We start from the raw sequence: 22,257 nt of genomic DNA on the forward strand, positions 1-22,257 counted from the left end.
TGACTCTCGGAGTTAATAGCCTTGTTAAATCTCAAGTTTTCCTCATTGTGTGTTAAGATACTAGAATTGCAGTTCTAACAAAATCACTGAAGGTTATTAGATTGCTTGTTATTTAGTGTAACTGTTTAAAACTCTTACCAACTATCGTTCAGACAAGTTCTTCTGGGCTTCTCAGAAGTCTCGTCTTCTCACTGTAAATTTTTGGAAAATTTTGTAATTATATGCTAAGTTAAGTTAAGTTATTTTCTTGGTGTCTCAGACACAATTAAATTTGTTTCTTGAGTTTTCCTTTCTCTGGCTGGCTGAGGTTGGGCTCCTCTTCCAGTCGGAGAAAACCTAACTTTCCTCTCTGTTCTTAGTTGTTAATTCATCCTACCGTTTTCTGCTCCTTTCTTAAGAGAATATCTCTCTTCTTTCTTTGTCCTACTTCTCCTTCCCATAACTTTCACGGGTTTACCACTGGTTGGAAACCCTCTTTGCGGTTACTAACCCCTGGAGCGCCTCCTCGTGGCAAGGTACGGGAGTCTGGACGCAGGTGGCTTCCCCCCTGCCTCCAGGCTGCAAAGTCTCCAGGGCCGGCAAACAACACCCATCAGAACCTACACTAAAACATACACACATACATTTACACACACTTGCCGGCTATAAATAAACTACAGAAGATACAGCGGTATATAGGGGAAACCCTGGAGGCCGCAATCATTACACGAATACCTTGTACCTTGTACTTGTTCAGATTGCAAACCTAAGGGGGCATAAATTCAAATTAAGGAAAGACAGATGTAGAATAGATGTGCGGAAATTTGCCTTTAGCCAGCGGGTGATTAATTGCTAGAACAAACTTCCATCTGTCGTTGTGGAAGTTGATAGGTTAAATTAATTTAAGGAGGAACTGGACAAACATTTAGAGGGAATGGTTGTGTGAAATTTTTTTTTTTTGGCTGATGCTGCATAAGCTCATACACTTGCTTTCTTGCATCACATGCCACTACTACTACATGGGTGGCCAGTGCAATGTTGAGTTAGTTTGGTGTGACATAAGCACTGGGAAACCAAAAATGAAAGTAGTGTGTTGTAGGCCTAATGACTGATCAGTATAAAGAACAAACATACAGAAACATATAGAAGAGACCATATACGAGATTACAGTAAACCCCTGCTATTCGCGGTCGCTGATTTAATATAAAATGAAACAAAAAAAAAATGTGAATTTTAAAGCGCCGTGAACATTTTCCGCCATAAAAAAACATGGGCGTGGCTAAAATTATCTTTCCTGATCAAAACAGCGCTCAGTGGGTGGGGGGAGAGGGGTGACAAAATCGCGAGCATGGATGTTTCTTGCTAATCCTTGTTCAGTATGGGTTATGCGCTTGTCATGGAAGTTTCGTCGTTTGCTTTTAATTTATATGCTTATAAATTGTATAAATTTATCAATTTATAAATTGATATGCTTACAAAAGTGATAAATCAACCGTTTTGCAGGGTAAAACAGAGTTTTTCTAGTGTGTTAATGGAAGAAAGTGACTTTATTGTAGACAAGTTCTTTCTAACCCATACAAAAATATGGCTACGAATAAAAAGGGAAATGTGAAAAGATCAAAGGTGTTGACTAGCGAATAAAATTGAGTTATTGGATAAAATTTCTAATGGTGAAAGTGTCTCCTCACTTTCTGTTATTGAGAAAATCTATTATAAAATCAATGAGTTAACGGTACGATCAATCAAGAAATCGGAAGAAAAATCCGCCGTAGTGTCCGTGAAAACGCGCTAATTTCTTCAAAAATTTGCTCTGTAACTCGTGATGTTAAATTAGAAAAAAATGGAAAAAGGTTTAAATCTGTGGATAGAAGACCGAACTCAAAATAAAATTCCGTTGAGTTCACTCATCATTCGTGAAATGCAAAACTCCTTTATCAACACTTTAGCAAAACTGGTGATAGCACTGGCGGGATAAGTTTTTTAGCTAGCAAAGGCGCTGGTTTGAAAGATGGTTTGAAATTTCTAATAAATATTACATTTAATATTAAATTGTTTCTTATTTTCATTTCGATGCCATATTCTTGCATTTCACTGTGTACTGTCATGTACATAGTCATATTATGAAGGTACATATAATACATACATAGACAAAATTTTAGACTAGTTTTTCTTATATATATTTCGTACTTTGGAACGGAACCCCTTTATTACTATGGGAGCCATAACTCAGTATTCGCGACATTTCTCAGGAACGTAACCCCCGCAAATAGTGGGGGTTTACTGTATTTTACAATGGAGGACTATGAGATACATTAACTTTCCAGATATTGACTAGACCTTGTGGGTTGGTCACTCACACAGTAGCAAGATTTTTATGGATTCACTGAAGGGCTGTTTCCTACACTAGCATGTCAGTGAGGCAATAAGAGAAAGGAATACTCCTGATCTGATTATCAGCAGTGACCTGCCATGAATTAAGAATCAGCAGTGATCACAAAGTATTGATGTGGGATTTAATTAAAGACATAACTGCTGTCAAAAGTAATGGGAAGGGCTTTTGTTTTGTAATAGTGACTACAGTGGTCTTATCTGGTTTTTAAATTCTATGCAGTGGAACCAACTGATGAAGTAACCAACAGCAAATTCTAAATGGAAAGCATTCAGGGATGTTATTGTAGAAGCTACTAGGCATTTTATACCAACTAAGAGATACAGTGAAGGCATAGTCCTGAATGAATGTTGGAAGAACTTATGAGACTTGTGAGTGTAGGAAAGTCTTTCAGTAAATCCATTAGTCTTGCTATTTTGTGAGTGACTAGAGTGGTCTCAGATGGTAAAATTCTGTGCATTGGATTCATATCAATTATCAGGTAATGAATTCTTTTGATAATTATCCATCATTATCTGTTCATTCATTTTGGCTAATAAATGGATAACGTAAGATATGTACTATATGAGAAAGAGAAATATGATAATTCTTTTTCAGATGATGAATAGTCACATAATGCCCCTCTCTTCCAATTAATTAAATAACTTTTCACTTCACTGTATACCTCACAATGCAGTATTCATTCAACTCTTACTGATTTCCATATAAAATTGACACACATTTTACAGATGATTTTCAGTGATTAACAGTAAAAACCAGGGAAGGTCAACCTACAGCATGCATGTAACTTGTCACACACAACTCTTTGTTAGTGGTACTCCTCCTAATGTGAAAAAATAAATATTTTACAATCAGTTTTAAAAAATAGCATTAGCAGAGGCATATGATGCAAGAAAGCATGCTTGTACAGCATCAACCAAAAAAAACAAAAACCTTCCCATTCACCCCAAATGTTTGTCTAGTTCTTCCATGAATTTATTTAAGTTGTCAAACTTCTACGACAGATGGCAGTTCATTCCAGCAATCAAACAACCTCTGGCTAAAGGCAAATTTCTGCACATCTAATCTACAACTGTCTTTCCTCAATTTGAATTAATGTCCCATCAGGCAATTAATCTGGGCAAGAGGAAGAATCCCAAAAGCTTGCTCAAACCTCACAGTGCCTGGGGAATAGGCACCTCACAGGTGCCTATTCTCCAGACATTGCAATTTGCAGAACTTAAGACTTTCTTGGTAAGAGCAACCCTTTGTTCTGTTCACCAGTCTCGTTGCCCTTCTCTGTACTCGTCCCAGCAGCTCTACATCCTTCCTAAAATGAGGCCTCCAGACTTGTATACCTGACCATTGCCTTATATAAGGGGATATTTACCTTCTTATCCCTGCAAGAAAAATTCTTGTATATCACTGACAAAACACCATGAGCTACTCTTGCAGACTGTCTGAATTGCTCAGAAAATTTCATATCTGACTGCATAATTACCCCCGTGTCTTTTTCATTCTCTACCACCCTGAGTGCAGTACCACACAATTGATATGTTACTCTGGGGTTATTGTTACCCATATGTAATACATTGTATTTGTCAATGTTAAACTTTGGTTGCCACCTCTCAGTCCATCTGCTCAACTTTTCTAGATCCAGTTGCAATAGCATACTATCATTAGTGTCATTAATAACCCTGCCAACCTTTGTTTTGTCTGCAAACTTGGACATTAAGCCTGATATTCCTCCATCAATATCATTAATAAATAATGAAAACAACAATGGCCACAACACCAAACCTTGGGAGACTCCACTAAAAACATTAGTCCACGAAGAGCAGTGGCTATTGATTACCACTCTCTGTCTTCTCCCACTCAACCATCCCTTTATCCATAGCAGCAATTTGCCCTTAATGCCATAATACTGCAATTTGTACAGTAGTCTTTCATGTGCCACATTATCAAAAGCCTTCTTAAAATCCAAGTATACGATATCAAAATTATTTTTGTATCCAGTTCCTTTGTGAGCAGATCACAGTATTCAGTTAGATTGGTCAGACAAAACTTTCCCTTAACAAACCCATGCTGTGTCTGAAGTTCTGAACTATAACTGCAGTCTTGTCTAGGTGATCCTGCAGTGGTTCTTCCAGTGCCCCCAGTAATTTCCCTGCAACAGAAGTTAAACTAACAGGTCTGTAATTACTTGTGTCACCCTTTGATCCTACTTTGTGAATTGGGGTCACATTTGCACTTCTCCAGTCCATGGGGACTTCAACTGAGTTCAAGGAAGCTCTCATAATTATGGCTAAGGGTTTGCTTACTTCCTTTGCTGCCTCCTTTAATAAAACTCGATAGATCCCATCCGCCCCAGGTGCCTTTCTTATGTTTAACTTCAACAATTTCTCCTCCACTTTGCTCTCAGTTATTACAAAATCATTAAGCACCCTGCTACAATCTGATAATCTTCTGCCATTTTCAATCCTTAATAATTCCTCATGTGTGAATATAGATGCAAAATACTCATTGTTTGTCAGCTATCTGAGCAGGGTCATCACAACAGTTGAACCATCAATATCAAGTGAACCAATCTGATTCATCCCCCTCCTTCTAGAGTTTATATAAGTAAAGAACTCTTTGGTTTTTCTTTGCATCCTTTGCCATAGATTTTTCTTAATCTGCCCTCACCTGCCTAAGCTCCTTTGTGACTTGATTACAGACTAGCTTGTATCTACCATAGGCTTCTGTGTCACCTGAAAATTTAAAAGAATCTCATGGATTTTTCTTCTCTGCCACGAGTCTCATTAGTTCATCTGACATCCATTTAGCCCTTAACCTTGAACAATATTTCTTATTTGGTATAAAAAGCCTAATAGCTTCCAAGATTAATTCCTTGAATGTTTCCCATTTAGAATTTGCTGTTGGTAACATCATCAGTTGGTCCACTGTATAGAATTTAAAAACTGTCTCAGTCCACTGTATACACATTATACTGCCCCAAATCATTCTGATTCTGCAACAAACAAACAGACCGACCCGACCGACAGACCGAGTTTAAATTCTACTTTTGCCATAAATTATGAACTAAGTTTTTATATGATAGCAACCTATGTTTCACACTGATCTTCTTTTAGTATTAATTTAGTAGTTAAGTAATTAATTAAGTAATGGCATTAGTAAGCTCCTAGTGATATTGATTCCATTAATTTATATTAAATTATATAGGTTAATAAAATCAATATTAACATACATTAAATTTATTATAAGGACTCAGCATAAAATTCCTTTAATCACTTTGAGTATGTGTGAAAGGAATGGGATGGGGGGGGGGGAAGCTGGGCAGCTTCTGGATCTTCCCCAAGGTAGCATGTGGTTGGATTTTGAACAATGTGGAAACGTCAGCATATTAATAACAAAAAGTAAATTTTTCAAAATGCTGCAACTGTTTTAGTAGAGGCAGTGCTTGAACCTAGAATTTTTCATTTTTGCACATTCACCATATTGCCTATTCATTCCTCCAAGTCAGTTCCGCATACAATTTCCAGCTTTCAGCTAATACATAAGTTGACATAAGCCCTATGAGTGAGAGAGATCCAAATTCTGTTCAATTTTAACGAAAATTTGGTATGGTTTGATGAAATTTTATATTTTATTCTAATAGAGTAAAACATACAATTACCTGAAAATTCATTTTGAAGCTAATATAAAATATATAATAAAATGTATTAAAAGTATAATATATATAAAATGTATATATTAGAAAAATGCACCTAAAAATCTGTCCTCACTCCACAGACAGATTTTTGTAATTAAAGAATTTAACTATAAATAAGTTACAGCCTTACTGTAGGAAAGCTGTCAATATACCTGATATGCAGGGCTTAACATCTAATATGATTACACAAAATATACTATTAAAATAAGTTCATATCAGTTAGCCATAATCAGCAAATATCCAATCCATGTTTCTAACATGGCTGACAAAATAATTCACAGTAGAAAATTAATAAAACAATGATATACAAAGGGTACTAGGAAAGTTTTGCAATATGACGCAACAATGAATCACAGGAAGCTGCTTGTTGCTGCATGTTGAGACATGTTCATACGTGCATAGTAGCCGCCGCGCCAAGTCGATGGGCTCAGTTATTCATTAGTAGTGAGAGTGTAAAGTGCTTGCGATGGCATCGTGGTCACGAAATGAGATAAGGACAGTTTTGCGGTATAATTTCGTGCGTGGTTTAACCATAGACCAGTGCTTAGAAGAAATGACTCTTGCACTAGATAATGATTGTCCACATCGTACAACGATATTCAGGTGGTATAGAGAATTCCAAAGGGGAAATTTCACTCTGGAGGATTCTGAGAGGCCGGGAAGGCCACGAACGTCAGTTACGGAGGAAAACGTTACTGCTGTGAGGAAAATGCTTGACGAAACCAGGCGAGTGACTTACCAACAGATAGAGGGGACTTTGGGCCTAAATGCACCAGCAATTCGTTCGATTCTGCAAGATCATTTGCACGTGAAGAAACTTTGTTCTCTCTGGGTGCCGCATCAACTGACTGAAGAGCAGATGACACGACGTGTGACTTGGTGCCGGGAGATGTTAAAAAAGTTTGATAAGGGACAATCTCGGTATGTGAACAACATCGTGACAGGTGACGAGACTTGGCTGTACTATTACGATCTGCCGACCAAGGCTCAAAACAAAGTTTGGGTCTTTGATGATGACGACACACCCGTAATTGTCAGAAAATCCCGATCTGTAAAGAAGAAAATGATAGCTGTATTTTTCAAATCGAGTGGAATTGTGGAACGTGTCGTTTTGGACACGCAGAAGACAGTCACAGCTAAGTGGTATACTGAATAATGCCTGCCTAAAGTCATTGGATCTATGAAGAACCTGCGGCCAAAGTCAAGAATGGACACCTGGTACTTCCATCACGATAATGCTCGAGCTCACCGCGCCAAAGCCTGCACCGAATATTTGACAACGACAGGACTGAAACTTCTCGAGCACCCTCCCTACAGTCCAGACCTTGCTCCCTGCGACTTTGCACTGTTCCCGCATGTGAAAATGAAGCTAAAAGGGAGGCGGTTTTCCAGTGATGAGGACCTTCTACGGGCTTGGGACAACGAGTGTGCTTTACTCCCTAGTGAAACTTGGCAGAACTGGTTTAAAGATTGGTTTCGGAGGATGGAGAGGTGTATTGATTGTAGAGGAAATTACTTTGAAAAAATTAAATAAACAAAGCTGTATTGCAAAACTTTCCTGGTACCCTTTGTATGATGATGGTTAATGACTATCTGAGTATATTGCGACTTCAGAGCCATTATGCAATAAGTAATTTTTCATCCATATATATTTTTATAAAATATATTTATATTTTTTTTTTTAGGTTAATGGCTAGAAATTTAAATATCTTTTAATCTGGTTGCTTAAAGGTCTTGCAGCAGAATTTTACTGCAACATATGCTAATCAGAAATAATTATATTACAAAAAATAAAATAATAAAATAAATAAATAAATCATATAAGCTCAAATCTCCTAAGAGGAAAGACTGCTGACAACTCTTTATACTTGTTTTATAAAGCTGAATAGCATTTCTACCATTTCTAGAAATGCTATTCAGCATTTCTACTTTTTATAATTCTCATCTTATTTAGCTTTATATCATAATGAAAGTTCATAAATTTACCTCTAACTGTTGAACAAATCCTTCATTAGGACTAACACAAAACCTTTTATGCTGTACACAAGCAAATGCTTCCCTAGAAATGACATGATAAAAAAATTTAAGTACTATCACGTACACAGGCAAATGCTTCCCTTAGAAATGACATGATAAAAAAATTTAAGTACTATCACCACAAAATCAATCAAAAAGATGAATTTATAAAAAGTAATCACTTTAATAATAATATCCAAAACAAAAATCTCCACAGATATACATTTAGAATTTAGAGCTTAATTCTAAGATAAAACATGACAGATATTTAAGAATATTAATTCCCATGAAGAAAGCACGACATAACACAGCTGTGGATCTGTACCACAGCACAGTTCTACAGCTGTGTTAAACTCCTTGCACCTATAGTTAGTTTAATATTTAGAGAACAACAGATTTTTTCATTCATATTAATGTACAACTATCAGTTACATAGATATGCTTACCAGCTTCATTTGGTCTGACTTCAGGGACATTTAGATAGTTATGGCATTCTGAAGGGTATACAACATGGCTTTGTTATAGGTAAATCATGCTTAACTAACTTAGTAGACTATTTTGATACAGTTACTCATGAGTTAGATTTAGGGAACAATTTCAACATAGTTTATTTGGATTTTAGCAAAGCATTTGACTTGGTCCATCATAAGAGTTTACATGAACAGGTTGGGATTACTGGTAAGATTCTAAGATGGACTGCTAAGTGGCTGCAGCACAGAAGGCTGAGGGTTGTGATTAATGGATATTCTTCAGATTGGTGCAATGTCAGGAGTGGAGTCCTTCAAGGATCAGTTCTTGGACCACTGTTGTTTCTTATTTTCATAAATGACATCAACGAAGAATAGAAGCAGTGATGCCAAAATTTGTTGATAATGTAAAGATTGACAGAGTTGTTAATGATCAGTGCCAAGCAGCCCTCCTTTAGGATGACTTGAACAGACTTCACAAATAGTCTGAGAAGTGGCAGCTATGTTTTAATGCTGCTAAATGCAAGGTCTTACACTTGGGGAATAGCAACCCACAAATAAATTATACACTTAGTGGGGTTGAATTAAAAACAGTGGAGAAGGAAAGGGGTCTGAGGGTTACAATATAGGCAGATATGAAGTTTTCTGAACAGTGTAAACAGGCAGCCAGAAAATCCCATGGTGTACTATTAATCGAAATCGGTCTTACAATTGCCACCGTATAAGGCAATTGTAAGACCACATTTGGAATACTGTGTTCAAGTATGGAGACCTCATCTGAAAAAAGACATCAAGCTGTCTTTGAAAGGGTCCAAAGACGGGCAACTCGAAGTGAGATCGGCAGGATGACCACATGAGGAAAATCTCTGGTTATGTGGGCTGCAGAGTTGGCAACCAGGCACCTCAGAGGGATTAGTAAAATGAATGAAGGTGGAATTCTCACTATTACAAGGAATTCTAGAACTAGGTTTATATAGCATCACTAGGGGTCATAAACTAAAATTACAGGGCTTGAGGTTTATATTGGATTGTAAGTTTTCTTTTAGCGAGCGAGTTGTTGATAACTGGAACAAGTTGCAAATTGGTTGATAACTGGAACCAGATGCAAATACCATTGCTGTAGTGTAGGAAGCTGTTCAGCTTTGCAGTATAGTCCATTACAGCTCGGGTGGTCATATTTATCACAAAGTGTATGTATAGCATGCGAAACTACCTGATATAGATTGTTGTAATTTAGAACAGCAGGCTACCACACAAGGAGAGATTGTTAAAAGCTTGTTATTAGTTTTACACTATTGTACATAATGTTATTATCATTAATGGGTATCCTCATTATTTCTTTGTTACTTTTATTGTTAATTTTAATGAAGTAAGCCCTTCTATTCTCTTGGCTGTTTCAGGATATGCCATCCAACCAGTTGTACTTTTTGACTTGCTCTGTCAACACTTGACTTGTTATGTGATCCACTCCAACCTGTTATAGCACTATTACTTGTGTGGCTGTCTGTGTCATTGTACTTATACTAGTCTTCGCAATAAATTGATATTGACTAATTGATTAATTGATATGAAGAACTGGTTTGAGCACTGACCTGAATTATGAAAAATTGGTAAATTGGTGTGAAGTTAAAATGCATTATGAATAATTAAGTCAATTAACATTAACATAACATGTAAAAGGATCTAATGAAGATTCTGACTTCATGTCTAACTATTTCTGCAATAATTAAGGTGTTTGTTTTGTTTTGCATAAATAATCAAACAGTAAATTCAATCCTCACAAATACAATTATACACACCTGTAAACTATGCTGAAGAAGATGTTAGAGGTTTCAGTTCATTTATTCTTAAATGCACAAATGAGTTCCTTTCTTGCATTCCATAGGATGTGTTTATATAAAGCCACAAGCAGAATTAATAGATTTTGGAAGTAAAGTTTAGCATTAGTAGAGGCATATGATGCAAGATAGAAAGTTTATATAGCATCAACCAAAAAGAAGAAGGAAAAAAAAAAAAAAAACCCTTCCCATTTCACCCATCCATTCGCTCCAGATGTTTGTCTACTTCTGCCTTGAATTTAAGCTGTCAACTTCCACAACGACAGATGGAAGTTTGCTCCAGCAATCAACCACCCACTGGCTAAAGGCAAATTTCTGCACATTTATTCTACAACTGTCTTTCCTCAATTTAAATTTATGTCCCCTCAGGCGATTAATCTGGGCAAGAGGGAGAATTCCATCAGCACGAAGCTTGCACAAACCATCAAGGCCTTATATCAGATCACCTCGCAGGTGCCTAGTCTCCAGACACTGCAATTTGCAGAACTTAAGCCTTTCTTTGTAAGAGGACCCTTTCGTTCCCCTCACCAATCTTATTGCCCTTCTCTGTACTCGCTCAAGCAACTCTACATCCTTCCTAAAATGAGGCCTCCAGACCTGTATACAGTACTCAAGGTGTGGCCTGACCATTGCCTTATACAAGGGGATGATCACCTCCTTATCCCTGCTAGAAAAACTTCTGTATATCACTGACAAGACCCCATGTCCTGATCTGGCAGTCTGTCTGCACTGCCCAGAAAACTTCATATCTGACTGCACAATTACCTTCAGATCCTTTTCATTCTCTAGCACACTGAATGTAGCACTGCACAGTTGATATGTTACTCTAGGGTTACTGCTACCCATATGCAATACTTTACATTTGTCAATGTTAAACTTCAGTTACCACCTCTCAGCCCATCTGCTCAACTTTTCTAGATCCTGTTACAGTAATGTACTGTCATTAGTGTCATTAACAATCTCTGCTGATTCTCTGTTGAAAACTGAAGAACAATTACAATAAATTAGTGATTTTTTAATATATACATAACACTTAGGTATGCTGCCCAAATTTTCGAACTGCCAATTGTTGCCAGCAGCCGTTCACCTCGCACGACCACCATACCAGGCATTCTTTATTAATTTTTGTACTAATGTTTTTCGACTGAAGAAAGGCAACCTATGCTTGAAAGCTATCAATGTATGTTTATTTTATCTGTCTTCAATTTTAATAAACCGTTCTAAGTTTTTAGAAGTGCAAAAATGACTGAACAGTGTGTAAGAACTTTGAGAAAATGTTGAAGAAATGCTAATGAAACAGAGGAGAGATCTAATAGACTAAAACAAGACACTATGACTACGAACACGGACAGAAAACATTGAAGAAAGAGAAGATGGGCAAAACACCGTATAGATCCAATCAAATAGAAGTACCAGATGCAAATAATCAACAAGCTGTAATTAATGTGGAAGAGCATGACATGGGAAATATGTTACAACTGTGAGTACTGCAATGCAAGATATTGGGGACATGAGTTAAACACATTGAATAAATACACTAAATGCTGTCATGATGGAAAGGTTTCACTGGACCCTCTGTCTGAGATACCTACTCTATTACTCAGCAATAGCATTTGCATCAATGGCCACAGAGGTTAAATCACCACCTGGAAATAGTCCATACTGTTTTAGAATACATTACCAGATTTAGTCTCACCGTTATATCCAAATGAGGCAAATAAGTCAGGATATGGACAACTTTATATTTTTGATTCTGCTGAAGCAACAAAATGGCTTGAAAAACATCAAACCAAGGATGTATGGTCGAAGTAATGTGACAATTGGATGGGATGTTGACAAGTTAATCTGTTTGTTGAGTCATTTAATAGAACCCTTTGTAGAAGAAAATGCCCCTACTCTGAGCGGCCTTCTGATTTCCCCCTAAATCTTTATTTATTTTGTTAACAAAGTTATTTTTTCTTGGTGAAAAGTACTGCACACAATTATCTAATCTGTCAAGTTAGCTATGGATTTTATGCTGTATGTTGGTATTAACTCTTAATTAGATTGAACTAATGAGAGTTTACTAATGTTTATAAAGATGAATTTGAATGATCTTACGTGTTAACTGTAAAAAGATTAGAATGTTAAATTTGTTTTTTGTCTGTCTCTCTCTCTGCCTCTCAGAAATCTGTTTTGCATATACAGGTCAAGAATCTGAATAAGGGAGAAACCCAGGAGTAAATAAATTTAACTGCTAAGCTATTTAGAGTGAACACCCACAAACTTAGTTTACATGTGGGAGTCTCCTCCACATGAGATAGACTCAGAATCTTCAGGAACCATAAGACAATATTTCAAATTAAAATAAATCACTTGTATAACTTAAAAACACTATTTACAATAACAATATATAGTACAGAATTAAAATCACTAAAAGAAGACTGTATATGGAAATATACACTATTAATAAAAATAAAAAATGCAAAACTTATTTGGTAAAAGTTAAAAAAAAAAAAAAAAAAACAATACCAAAATCTCTGTATACTTACTTGTAAGACAATCCATAAGTCTCCATTACATAGCCAATAATTAAGGCAGCACTGCAAAATTTTGGTTAAGAACAAAAATTTTATATTTTTCATATTAAAGTACAAATTAAGCATAACTGTCTAAAATGAGTAAAAACTGTATAATGTTAACATAGATTAATATACAAGTTGAATATTGTATATATAAGTTGAATACATTTTTTTTATTATTACATAGCACTTCTAAATGAAGGGATTCAACTATAAATTGAAATTTAAACAGAAAGTATGAATTCAAAATTGGCATACAAAATAAATTATGCAACCTTATGTGTTGACATAATGAAACTAATTAAAATTGAGCATGATACAAGTAAAATTAAGATAGGGTTGAACAATTTCTGATACCAGTATAACATCCAAATATGATGCATTCAAGGTTCCTCTTGTGTTGCATTCCTCTGTTACAAAAGAACTACAATCTAGCGCAAAACTCCCAAACTGACTGGAGAAATTATACATGCTTGATATGGTGGTTTCTTGTTGCCCTCTGCACTGTATTTATTTAGTTTGTTCCAGTGTTTGTTATGCAGGTTGCAACACTTGGAAAAGCTCCAGCTGAGAAGGCTTTTACTGTCCAGTCGCAGGAATTTAATCTGGACCTTTCCATATTAGTGACAAGTTAAAACCATTATACAACCACAGAGAACTGTGATCAAGATCAAATTATTTATAATTATCTAAAAAGATGATTAGTCTTGAAGGAAGCAACTTTCTACTGAATTTTGCCAGAAGAACTAAGGAGTACACTGTTTATCTAACATTATAGACATCAGAGTACAAATTCCATGTGTAGTATATTTTATAATCCTAAGATTCCAAATATTTAAAATAATAACAGGCTATCTTCCATTCACCACAATCAAAAATAGCCCGGACAATTTCAGAAATAAGCAAATTAAAAAACCCCGACTGTGTAAGTAATAAATAAACTACTTCCAGATGGGTTACACCTGAGTATGTACACCAGTTATCTTCTACTAGTCATGGGTTGTTGAATGATAGGCTGGTTAAATTTAACCTTATGGTTCTGATATATGTTTTTGTGGTTGTAGGGAGGACTAAGTGCATGTTCTGTTCAACTCCTCTCAGTCAATATGACGATCTTAGGCAGCAACTGTTTATTGCAAATGGGTCAAGAAATTTGCCTTTTGGCAACCAAAGAAAACTCAACAATTGCAATATTTTGCAAATTTAGTATTTACCAGGAGATTTCTTCTCCATTCTGCACTTTTTCCAGTTGATTCAAATCATTCTAATTTATAGGTGATGACTTATGTATATTTTTACAAGATTAAGTATGCAATATAATACCTTTGATGTTAGATTTATGTTTTTATTTTTTCTAGTACAGCTTAGTTAAGCTTTTTTGCTACTTATTATACTGATTTTTAATAATGCAGAACTTACTGATTTAATTAGATTTACTGTACTTGTTTCGACTTTAAACTTTTGGATTAAATATTACTGAACTTTGGACCTAACATACTTTAATGGACACTTGATTTTTTTTTATTGATTTATAAATTTGTTCTTCAATGCTGTAGTTCAATCTTGATGTATTTACACATTTAAGTTCATTTCTTGTTGCTATCCCTTCTTTCTTGTGTTTTTATATATATATATATATATATATATATTTTTTTTTTTGCTAGCCCCTTTGGGAGCAGGATTTGCTAGCATCTGCTGGTCTTGCACAATTACCAGTGGACTATGTTTATTTATTATTTATTATTATTTTTTTTGCACCTGGTGCCAATGGTACAGGATTACTGGCATCTGTAGGTAATGCACTATTTCCTACAGATGCAGGATTCAGTCTTGTTCTCATAAAACAAGTATGAGAATTAAAGGCTCACCTTCTCATGGTGTGGATTACTACTACAAAGTAGCAACCAGGAAAGCAAGCTTCCTGGTAGTAAAGCAGCCAGAAAGAACACTTTCAACAAAACAAAACACACACGCACCAGAGCCAAACTTATTTACAATGATCTCAAATATAAAGCCCTGAGAGCAACTAGTAAAGTGTATGAGGACTTTATGGCTAGAAAAGGCTGGTTTGAATGAAATGAGATGTAATTTGCATGGAAGTTCAAAGGTACAAGTTCAAACAAGGAGGGAGCAGCAAAGTTTTTCTGAATATTCTGAGTTAATAGAAAAGGAGGGCCACCTTCCACAGCAAGTGTTTAATAAAGGGTTAAGACTAGTCTCTTTTGGAAGAAACTGCCTAACAGGACATGCACCACAAACTGCCTAACAGGACATGCACCACCTTAAAAACCCAGTGTTTTTAAGTAGCAGTGGGTAAACATGGTTCATCTGGGCATCTACTGAAAGTCAAACAGAAAAGACTGGCTTACAAGCCAGTTGTTTTCATGATGTATCCTTAATCGGTCAATATTTCCTTTTCTTTCTTGACCATGAGCAAGCTTCCATTGAAGGCTCTCTTATTATTGATAGTACAAGCAGTTTAACGTTGCAGTATCTCTTTGTTAAAGTTCATCATGCCTTCAAACATCACCCCTTTGATTCAGCCTATGGATTAAAAGGTCACTGCCCGTTTTAAGAAGGTCACAAGGTGTTCCAGAAATACCATTAAGCAACTTCAGCTGATGATAGCCTGATAATGAAGGACTTCTAGAAGGTAAAATTCAATATTCTGGAGGCTGTTCAAAGCAGAAGCAGTTTCCAGAGGGAACTGTCACACGTAGTCAACCCATGAAACTGGAAGTGAATGCTAAGGATACAGAAGAGCTATCATGTTTGATGAAAGGGTTAAGATCTTGACCCTTTCATCGAAAACTCTGGATGCATTCTTTTCTAAAACCAGGATTGGAGGAGCCCTCAACTTATACCACTCTCGAACCACCAGATGTTCTCATGAAAAGAGATTCTCCTTCCAAAAATTCTCCAATCAATCCTATTAAGCAAGACATCTTCAGAGGCAAAGGTAAGAATTTGCTTGCTCCTGTAATATTATTTTATTATTTTTTTACATTATCCCTTTAAATAAAATGTTTCAATCTCTATTTATGAGGGGCAATCAATTAATTTGCAGACTGGTGCAAGGTTTTATGTTTACCATGCAAACTTTCCATAATTGCTACTACTGGCACTCTCCCTGATCGCTACTCAGCAGACTCTGAGTGTGCATGCCAGTACTTGTTGAGCTAGTGTTGCGTGAAGAGTTTTTTTTTTTTAAATGTGTCACTGACGATCATTTTGAAGCAAGTACCATGTCAGACATACAGATTGAACAGTGATATGTGATTGGTTATTGTGTCAGACAGGGCTTAAATGCATCGGGAGCAGTTAAAGAGATGAATGAAGCTTATAGTAATGAGTGTCTCGGTAGAACGGCCGTATTCCGATGTAAATTGATTTCTCGATCAAGACGATGCCAGGCCTCATACAGCTAATATAATGCAGGCAGTGATCAATCACTGTCATAGGTGCCGAGGTTCTGTCACATCCCCCTTATTCACCGAACTTAGCCCCATGTGATTTCTGCCCGTTTCCAAGTGAGTCTTTTATTTTTTATTTTTTTTATCCATACTTTTGAATTTAAATCTTGCCAATGACATTCATTTTATATTAACACAGTGGTAGTGGTGGGTAACCTGAGAGGCAACCCTTAAATAAAACATCCCGTAACATAATAGGTTAATGCATTAGCATCATGTTTGTACATAGTGAATTACTGAAAAATTATAAAATGGCATCGTTTTTATTATAGATCATATTGCGAATACCTTCACAATGTGTTGCCTGACATTGCACTACTTGAATAAGTGACACTTCACTAGTGGAGAAGATTATTGTTACTTATTCTCGGTGGATACCACCACCCAGACGGCCATTTCAAGGCTGTTTGGCCTTTCACAAACACATTTGTGGGTAGGTATCCTGGTATTGCAAGACGTCAATAAGTGACAACCCAGTCACGAAGTATAACTTCACAATATGAGAGATGCCAGATGGTGCTCAACAGTATAGATTGAAAAGGTTTAGGGCTAAAGCCTCAACTTTTGGAAAATTCACTAAACATAACAGGTTATGTGCATTAGCATTGTGTTTGTATGTAGTGAATTACCGAAAATGGCATCGTTTTTATCATATCTCATATTGTGAATACCTTCAGGAGTTGCCTGATACTGCACTACCTTGAATAAGTAACACTTCACCAGTGGAGAAGATTGTTGTTACTTATTCTCAGTGGATACCACCACCTAGAGTCCCATGGTATTGCAACACTAGGATACCCACCCACCCACCGATGAGAGGCTAAACAGCCATCTGGGTGGTGGTATCCTTCTAGAGTTAATGTAAGTAAAGAGGTCTCCGTTGTTTTTCGTTGCATCATTTGCCAAAGATATCTTGTAATCTGTCTTGACTTGCCTAATCTCCTTTGTCATTGATTACAAACTAGCTTATATCTACCATAGGCTTCTCGTAATTTGTATGCATCCCATGCATTTTACTTCTCTACCACAAGTCTCATTAGTTCATCTGACATCCATTTAGGCCTAAACCTTGAAGAGTATTTCTTAGTTGGTATGAACAGCTAGTAGATTCTAAGATTAATTCCTTGAATGGTTCCCATTTAGAAGTTGCTGTTGGTGACATCATCAGTTGGCTCACTGTATAGAATTTAAAAACAGACCACTGTAGTCACCTTTACCCTTTAAAACCATTTACCCCTGATGGTACTTACATTTTTAAGTAAATCTCACATCAGTACACTGTAATCACTGCCATCTAATGGCTCCTTTATCTGCAATTTTGTAATGCATGAATAATCACTGCTGATAATCAGATCAAGAGCATTACCCCCTCTGATTGCCACTCAAACATGCTGCTATAGAAAACAGTCATCCAATAAATCCACAGAAGTCTTGCAAGCGTGCGACTGACCAACACACAGGTTCCAGTCAATATCTGGAAAGTTAAAATCTCCCATTATAAGACATTATGATTTACTGGCCCACTCTCATTTCTCTGTATAGTTGTTCATTGTACTCATCAGTCATTAGGCCTATAACCCAAATCTACCCTCATTTTTGCTTTCCCAGTGCTCATGTCACATCAACTGACTCAACATTGCACTGTCCCCCAATGACAACTGGATGCACTGCCTTAAATGTTACATGTTTCTCAACTAAAAGCATAATCGCTCTTCTCTTCCTATCCTGTCTATTCTTTCTGTACACATTGTACTCTCCAAATTCAAATTCTGCATTCCTTATATCTGTGTGATACCACATCTTTGATATCCCAACAGTATCAGCCTTTGATGTCTTGAACAGCACTTCAAATTCATTTACTACACTCCTAGCATTGGTGTACATGCACCTGTTCTTACTCTTTAGTTACCCTAATACGGCCCATGTATTACTGAAATCCCCAGCTACTTGCTTTCTAAGCTGCTGCTCATTCTAATAGAAGCAGTGGAAGAATCACTTTCACCTCTGCCTACGGTTACTGTTAATCTAACAGTCTGTGAATCCTCCCCATCTAACAGTTTTCTGACGCACCTAACACTGCCTTGATGGCATCTGAAAATAATCTTGCAGACTTTCTATTTATGTGTATTCTATCCCTGTAGAAGCAGTCTCTCCTGTTAACAAGCACAGACCACCTGGGAAAAATTCTGCCTCACAAGCATTGCACAATCTTTCCACGGCAAAATTGATTGACAAGGCCCTCATATACTCCTTCCTATCATGTCTGGGCAGAATTGCAGACACTTTCAATTTTAACTCTAACTCGCAACTTTTTTTCAACATTGACCTGTACTTGTTAACTAAGTCTAGAGATCTACTCATTAGTGCAAACGTGTAAACAATATCAACTTTTGCCTCCTAGCAGACATATCCTGGTCCTATTTCACTTATCCTTTTTGCACAATATATTTCCAGTTTTCCTGGCAATTTAGTCATTATCCCTTTAAATAAAATGTAAATAAAAAAACAAAAATAACTAGCTCCTGTGGGACCAGTGCATTCTGCTTTGATGATTGCCATTGTGTTGCCTGTTGCACAAGGTTGAGCTCTGCCATTGAGTTGGGCATCTGAGAGCTTGATGGGTCCCCCATTTTAATTCCTTTAAGGGCATCTATCCTACTCCTGAAACTCTCATAGACACCCATCAGAATGCTGAGTTGGCACCTAATTTCTGCACACTCTCTGCACCACACACACACACACACACACACACACACACCTTGGCTGGCTAAATCATGCTCCGTTCCAGTAAGTTCTGCATACAATTTAAAAGTTGCACATTTTTTTAGACTGTGATGCGTTGGAGAATCGCCCCCTTCAGTTCGCCTTGAGCCACAGCACTGCCGCTGCTTTGTGCCCATTGCTTTGCTGCCCTGGGACAATTTACATTTAAATTAAATTGATTGACAATGAAATATAATAAGATTAATAAATTTAACCGATCAACTGGCATCATTACACTAAGATATCAGATTCCCAAATGCAGTGATACATATTACGCTATCAAGTTTGAGATATACGCTATACTATAGTGTACAATCTAATATACTATAACAATGGCGGCAAGTTTCGAATGGATAAGGGTTCTGTTTGTTTGTTTGTTTGTTATTTGGTTTTTAGGAGCATTAGCAACTAAGGCCATATTGCTCCGGGGATATGCAGTGGTCATTCCCTGACCTTTCCGCATCCTCTGTATTTGGTGGTGACGGGCTCGAACCCTGGTTTAATCAAGAAGCGTGTGCTATGCACTGCTGCTCCTTCCCACCTGGCTACGGAGGCACCGGATAAGGGTTCTACATATATTAAGTAGTAACCTACAAAATCTCTAGCTAAATTCAAAATAAACTATGGAGTGTGATTGGGACTATAAAGCTACTTATAGAAAATAAATAAATTAATATGACAATTAAGTCAATAAAACAGCAAAAAATTATCAAATATGTGCATATGCATTTTTGAAATTTTGCTTACTTGTCTTTTAAACTGGAAAATGGAAGAGAATAAGAAACTGGTGTTTCTATTTCTAAAAAAAAATTTTTTTTTTGCAATTTTCAACAGAATTTATATATATAATATATATATATATATTTTTTTTTTAAAATAAAGGTGTAAAACACACAGCATGCTTTTAAAATATAATTTTTTATTAAAACTTAAGTACTGCAATCCAAGAAAAGATGAAACATTAGCACTGTTTAAGCAGAATTCAAAAAGCCAAAACATTTTTCAAAAATGAAAAAGTTTGGAACGCACCTGTCAAGTGACTCATCACCATTTTTGCTACATTTTAGGCACCACCACACCAGATTAACGAAACCACTGCTTCTTCACACAAATATGCAGCTCTGTATTTTTAATCCGCTTCGAGAGAAAAACACACCACTTTTAGAACCTTTTCTTTCAATTTGACAGAAGAAAAATTAGATAATTTTTCAAGCAACCTTCACTGGAGGCTGATTAATTCAGCCATAGTTAGTCCCCTTTTCAATCTAGATGACTCAATCCCATGTCAAAAAGGCTGTCCGAAAAGTCAGTAGCAAAAGTGTTAGGATACAACCATAAGATTGTTTACTAGCACAGTAATACTTTCAAATCAGTGCAGCAACAAGATTTTTGCTAGTGGATTTCTGATTGTCTCTTAAACATCAACTAATAATTTGTCTGAGAAAAATATTCTTCCACACTATGCTGTCTTCAGAAATGCTGAAGCAAAGTTTTGATTATAACAATGGCTCTGCTTTTCACACTTGGCTACCTAAGGCATTTTTGAAAGTTTCACTAGAAGAACATCTGAAGTGTGGTTTTTTTTTCCCCTCACCTGGCTGAATATCCTCTCAACACTCAGTACTGCTATTAGGAATTGTTAACATGCCAAGAATGACTTGAGACAATTTGTTATATTTCATGTTTGTCAGCTCCCTAACAAAGAACCAATACACATCAATTCTTTCTTCTTACATAATAGCTCCTGGTAGGTTCTGATGTAACAGCCTAGAAAGCAAGGTGCTAAGGATTTCAAGCTCTGCTGTTGGTCATCACGAAACAAGCAAATACATGAGCTGTGTTAGGGTAACTAAGAGTAAGAACAGTTTCATGTTTATTTGCATGTACAACAGAGGCAGGAGCATAGTAAATAAATTTGAGTAATTTGAAGTACTGATTAAGCGATCAAATGCAGACAATATCAGAGATATGGTTTCACTCAGACATAAGAGATGCAAATAATAATGGAGAGTATCTTTACAGACAGGACAGGAGGGGAAGTTATGTTCTTAGTTAAGAAACATATTACAGTTGGGTCTCCATATTCGCCGCAGTTATGTGTCAACACTTCCTGTGAAAATGTGAAATTCTGCAAAAATCTCTACTCTTGACAAAATAGCCCCAGATATTTTCTATGTATGCCTAAACACTTACACAACCATTTACATTTAACAGAAAAATGTTTAAATGTGTTTAAAAAGTTTTGTGTTTTACAATAACGAGTAACATTTTAGACCCATGTTTTGAAAATACTGTATCAAAATTTTATTACATAGTTAAGAACAAGGCATGCACCAGGGTATTCACCACAGGATTCAGTACTCCTCGGTAGTAGGGGTCTCAGAGGCTGAAGAAACAGGATTGGGTGATGTCAAGACTTCTGGTTCAGGGATATGAAGAGTTTTAGGCGTCGATGTAGAAGTTGTCCTTTTCAGAAACATTGTGATGGGAAGCTGCCTCTTCTTTTGTTTGAACTCGTTGAACATGGCTGTTTATTGCGTTCAAAAAAAAAAGTTGCGAGTTAGGGTTGAATGTGAAAGTGTCTGCAATTCTGCCCAGACACGATAGGAGGGAGTATATGATGAGAACCTTGTCGATCATTCGACCATGGAGAGATTGTGCAAGGCTCAAAGGGTAGAATTTTTTTCAGCCTGGTCTGTGCTTGTTGACAGGAGAGACTGCTTCTACAGGGATGGGGTAGACTTAAATAGAAAGGGTGCAAGAATATTTGCTGATGCTATTGAGGCAGCATTAGGTGGGTCCAAAAACTGCTAGCTTGGGGGGGGGGGGAATACACAGACTAAAAGGTTAACAGTGGCCGCAGGCAGAATCAAAAATGATTCTTGCACTTTTATTAGAATGAGCAGTAGCCTGGAAAGCAAGGCAATGGAGATTTCCAGGACTGCTGGGAGTCATAGTGGAACAAGTAAATACATGGAGCTGTGTTAGGGTAACTAAGAATAGAAACAGGTGCATGTATACTTGCATGTACACCAATGCTAGGAGTATAGTTAATAAATTTTATGAGCTTGAAGTGTTAG

The 22,257-nt window shown here is 36.6% G+C and overlaps 2 protein-coding genes across 2 annotated transcripts in view; both read right to left on the bottom strand.

The window, feature by feature from the left end:
* Window positions 1-22,257, bottom strand: part of LOC150088556 (serine/threonine/tyrosine-interacting protein-like) — a 117,577-nt gene that overhangs the window by 44,128 nt on the left and 51,192 nt on the right. Inside the window, exons 3-4 of the mRNA XM_090370801.1 lie at window positions 12,912-12,962; window positions 8,046-8,118 (exon numbers count right to left, since the gene is read on the bottom strand). Of these exons, the coding sequence (XP_090226927.1) occupies window positions 8,046-8,118; window positions 12,912-12,937 (99 nt within the window). The 5' untranslated portion in view covers window positions 12,938-12,962. The remainder of the gene's footprint in view (window positions 1-8,045; window positions 8,119-12,911; window positions 12,963-22,257) is intronic.
* The window catches only part of LOC150088557 (serine/threonine/tyrosine-interacting protein-like), a 187,368-nt gene continuing 178,128 nt past the window's right edge, over window positions 13,018-22,257 (bottom strand). The window contains exon 7 of the mRNA XM_090370231.1: window positions 13,018-13,031. Within this exon, the coding sequence (XP_090226357.1) occupies window positions 13,018-13,031 (14 nt within the window). The remainder of the gene's footprint in view (window positions 13,032-22,257) is intronic.

This window comes from Mastigoproctus giganteus, chromosome 3 (genome assembly GCF_048544385.1).
Source record: "Mastigoproctus giganteus isolate SK-2022 chromosome 3, ASM4854438v1, whole genome shotgun sequence".
Classification (NCBI taxonomy): domain Eukaryota; kingdom Metazoa; phylum Arthropoda; class Arachnida; order Uropygi; family Thelyphonidae; genus Mastigoproctus; species Mastigoproctus giganteus.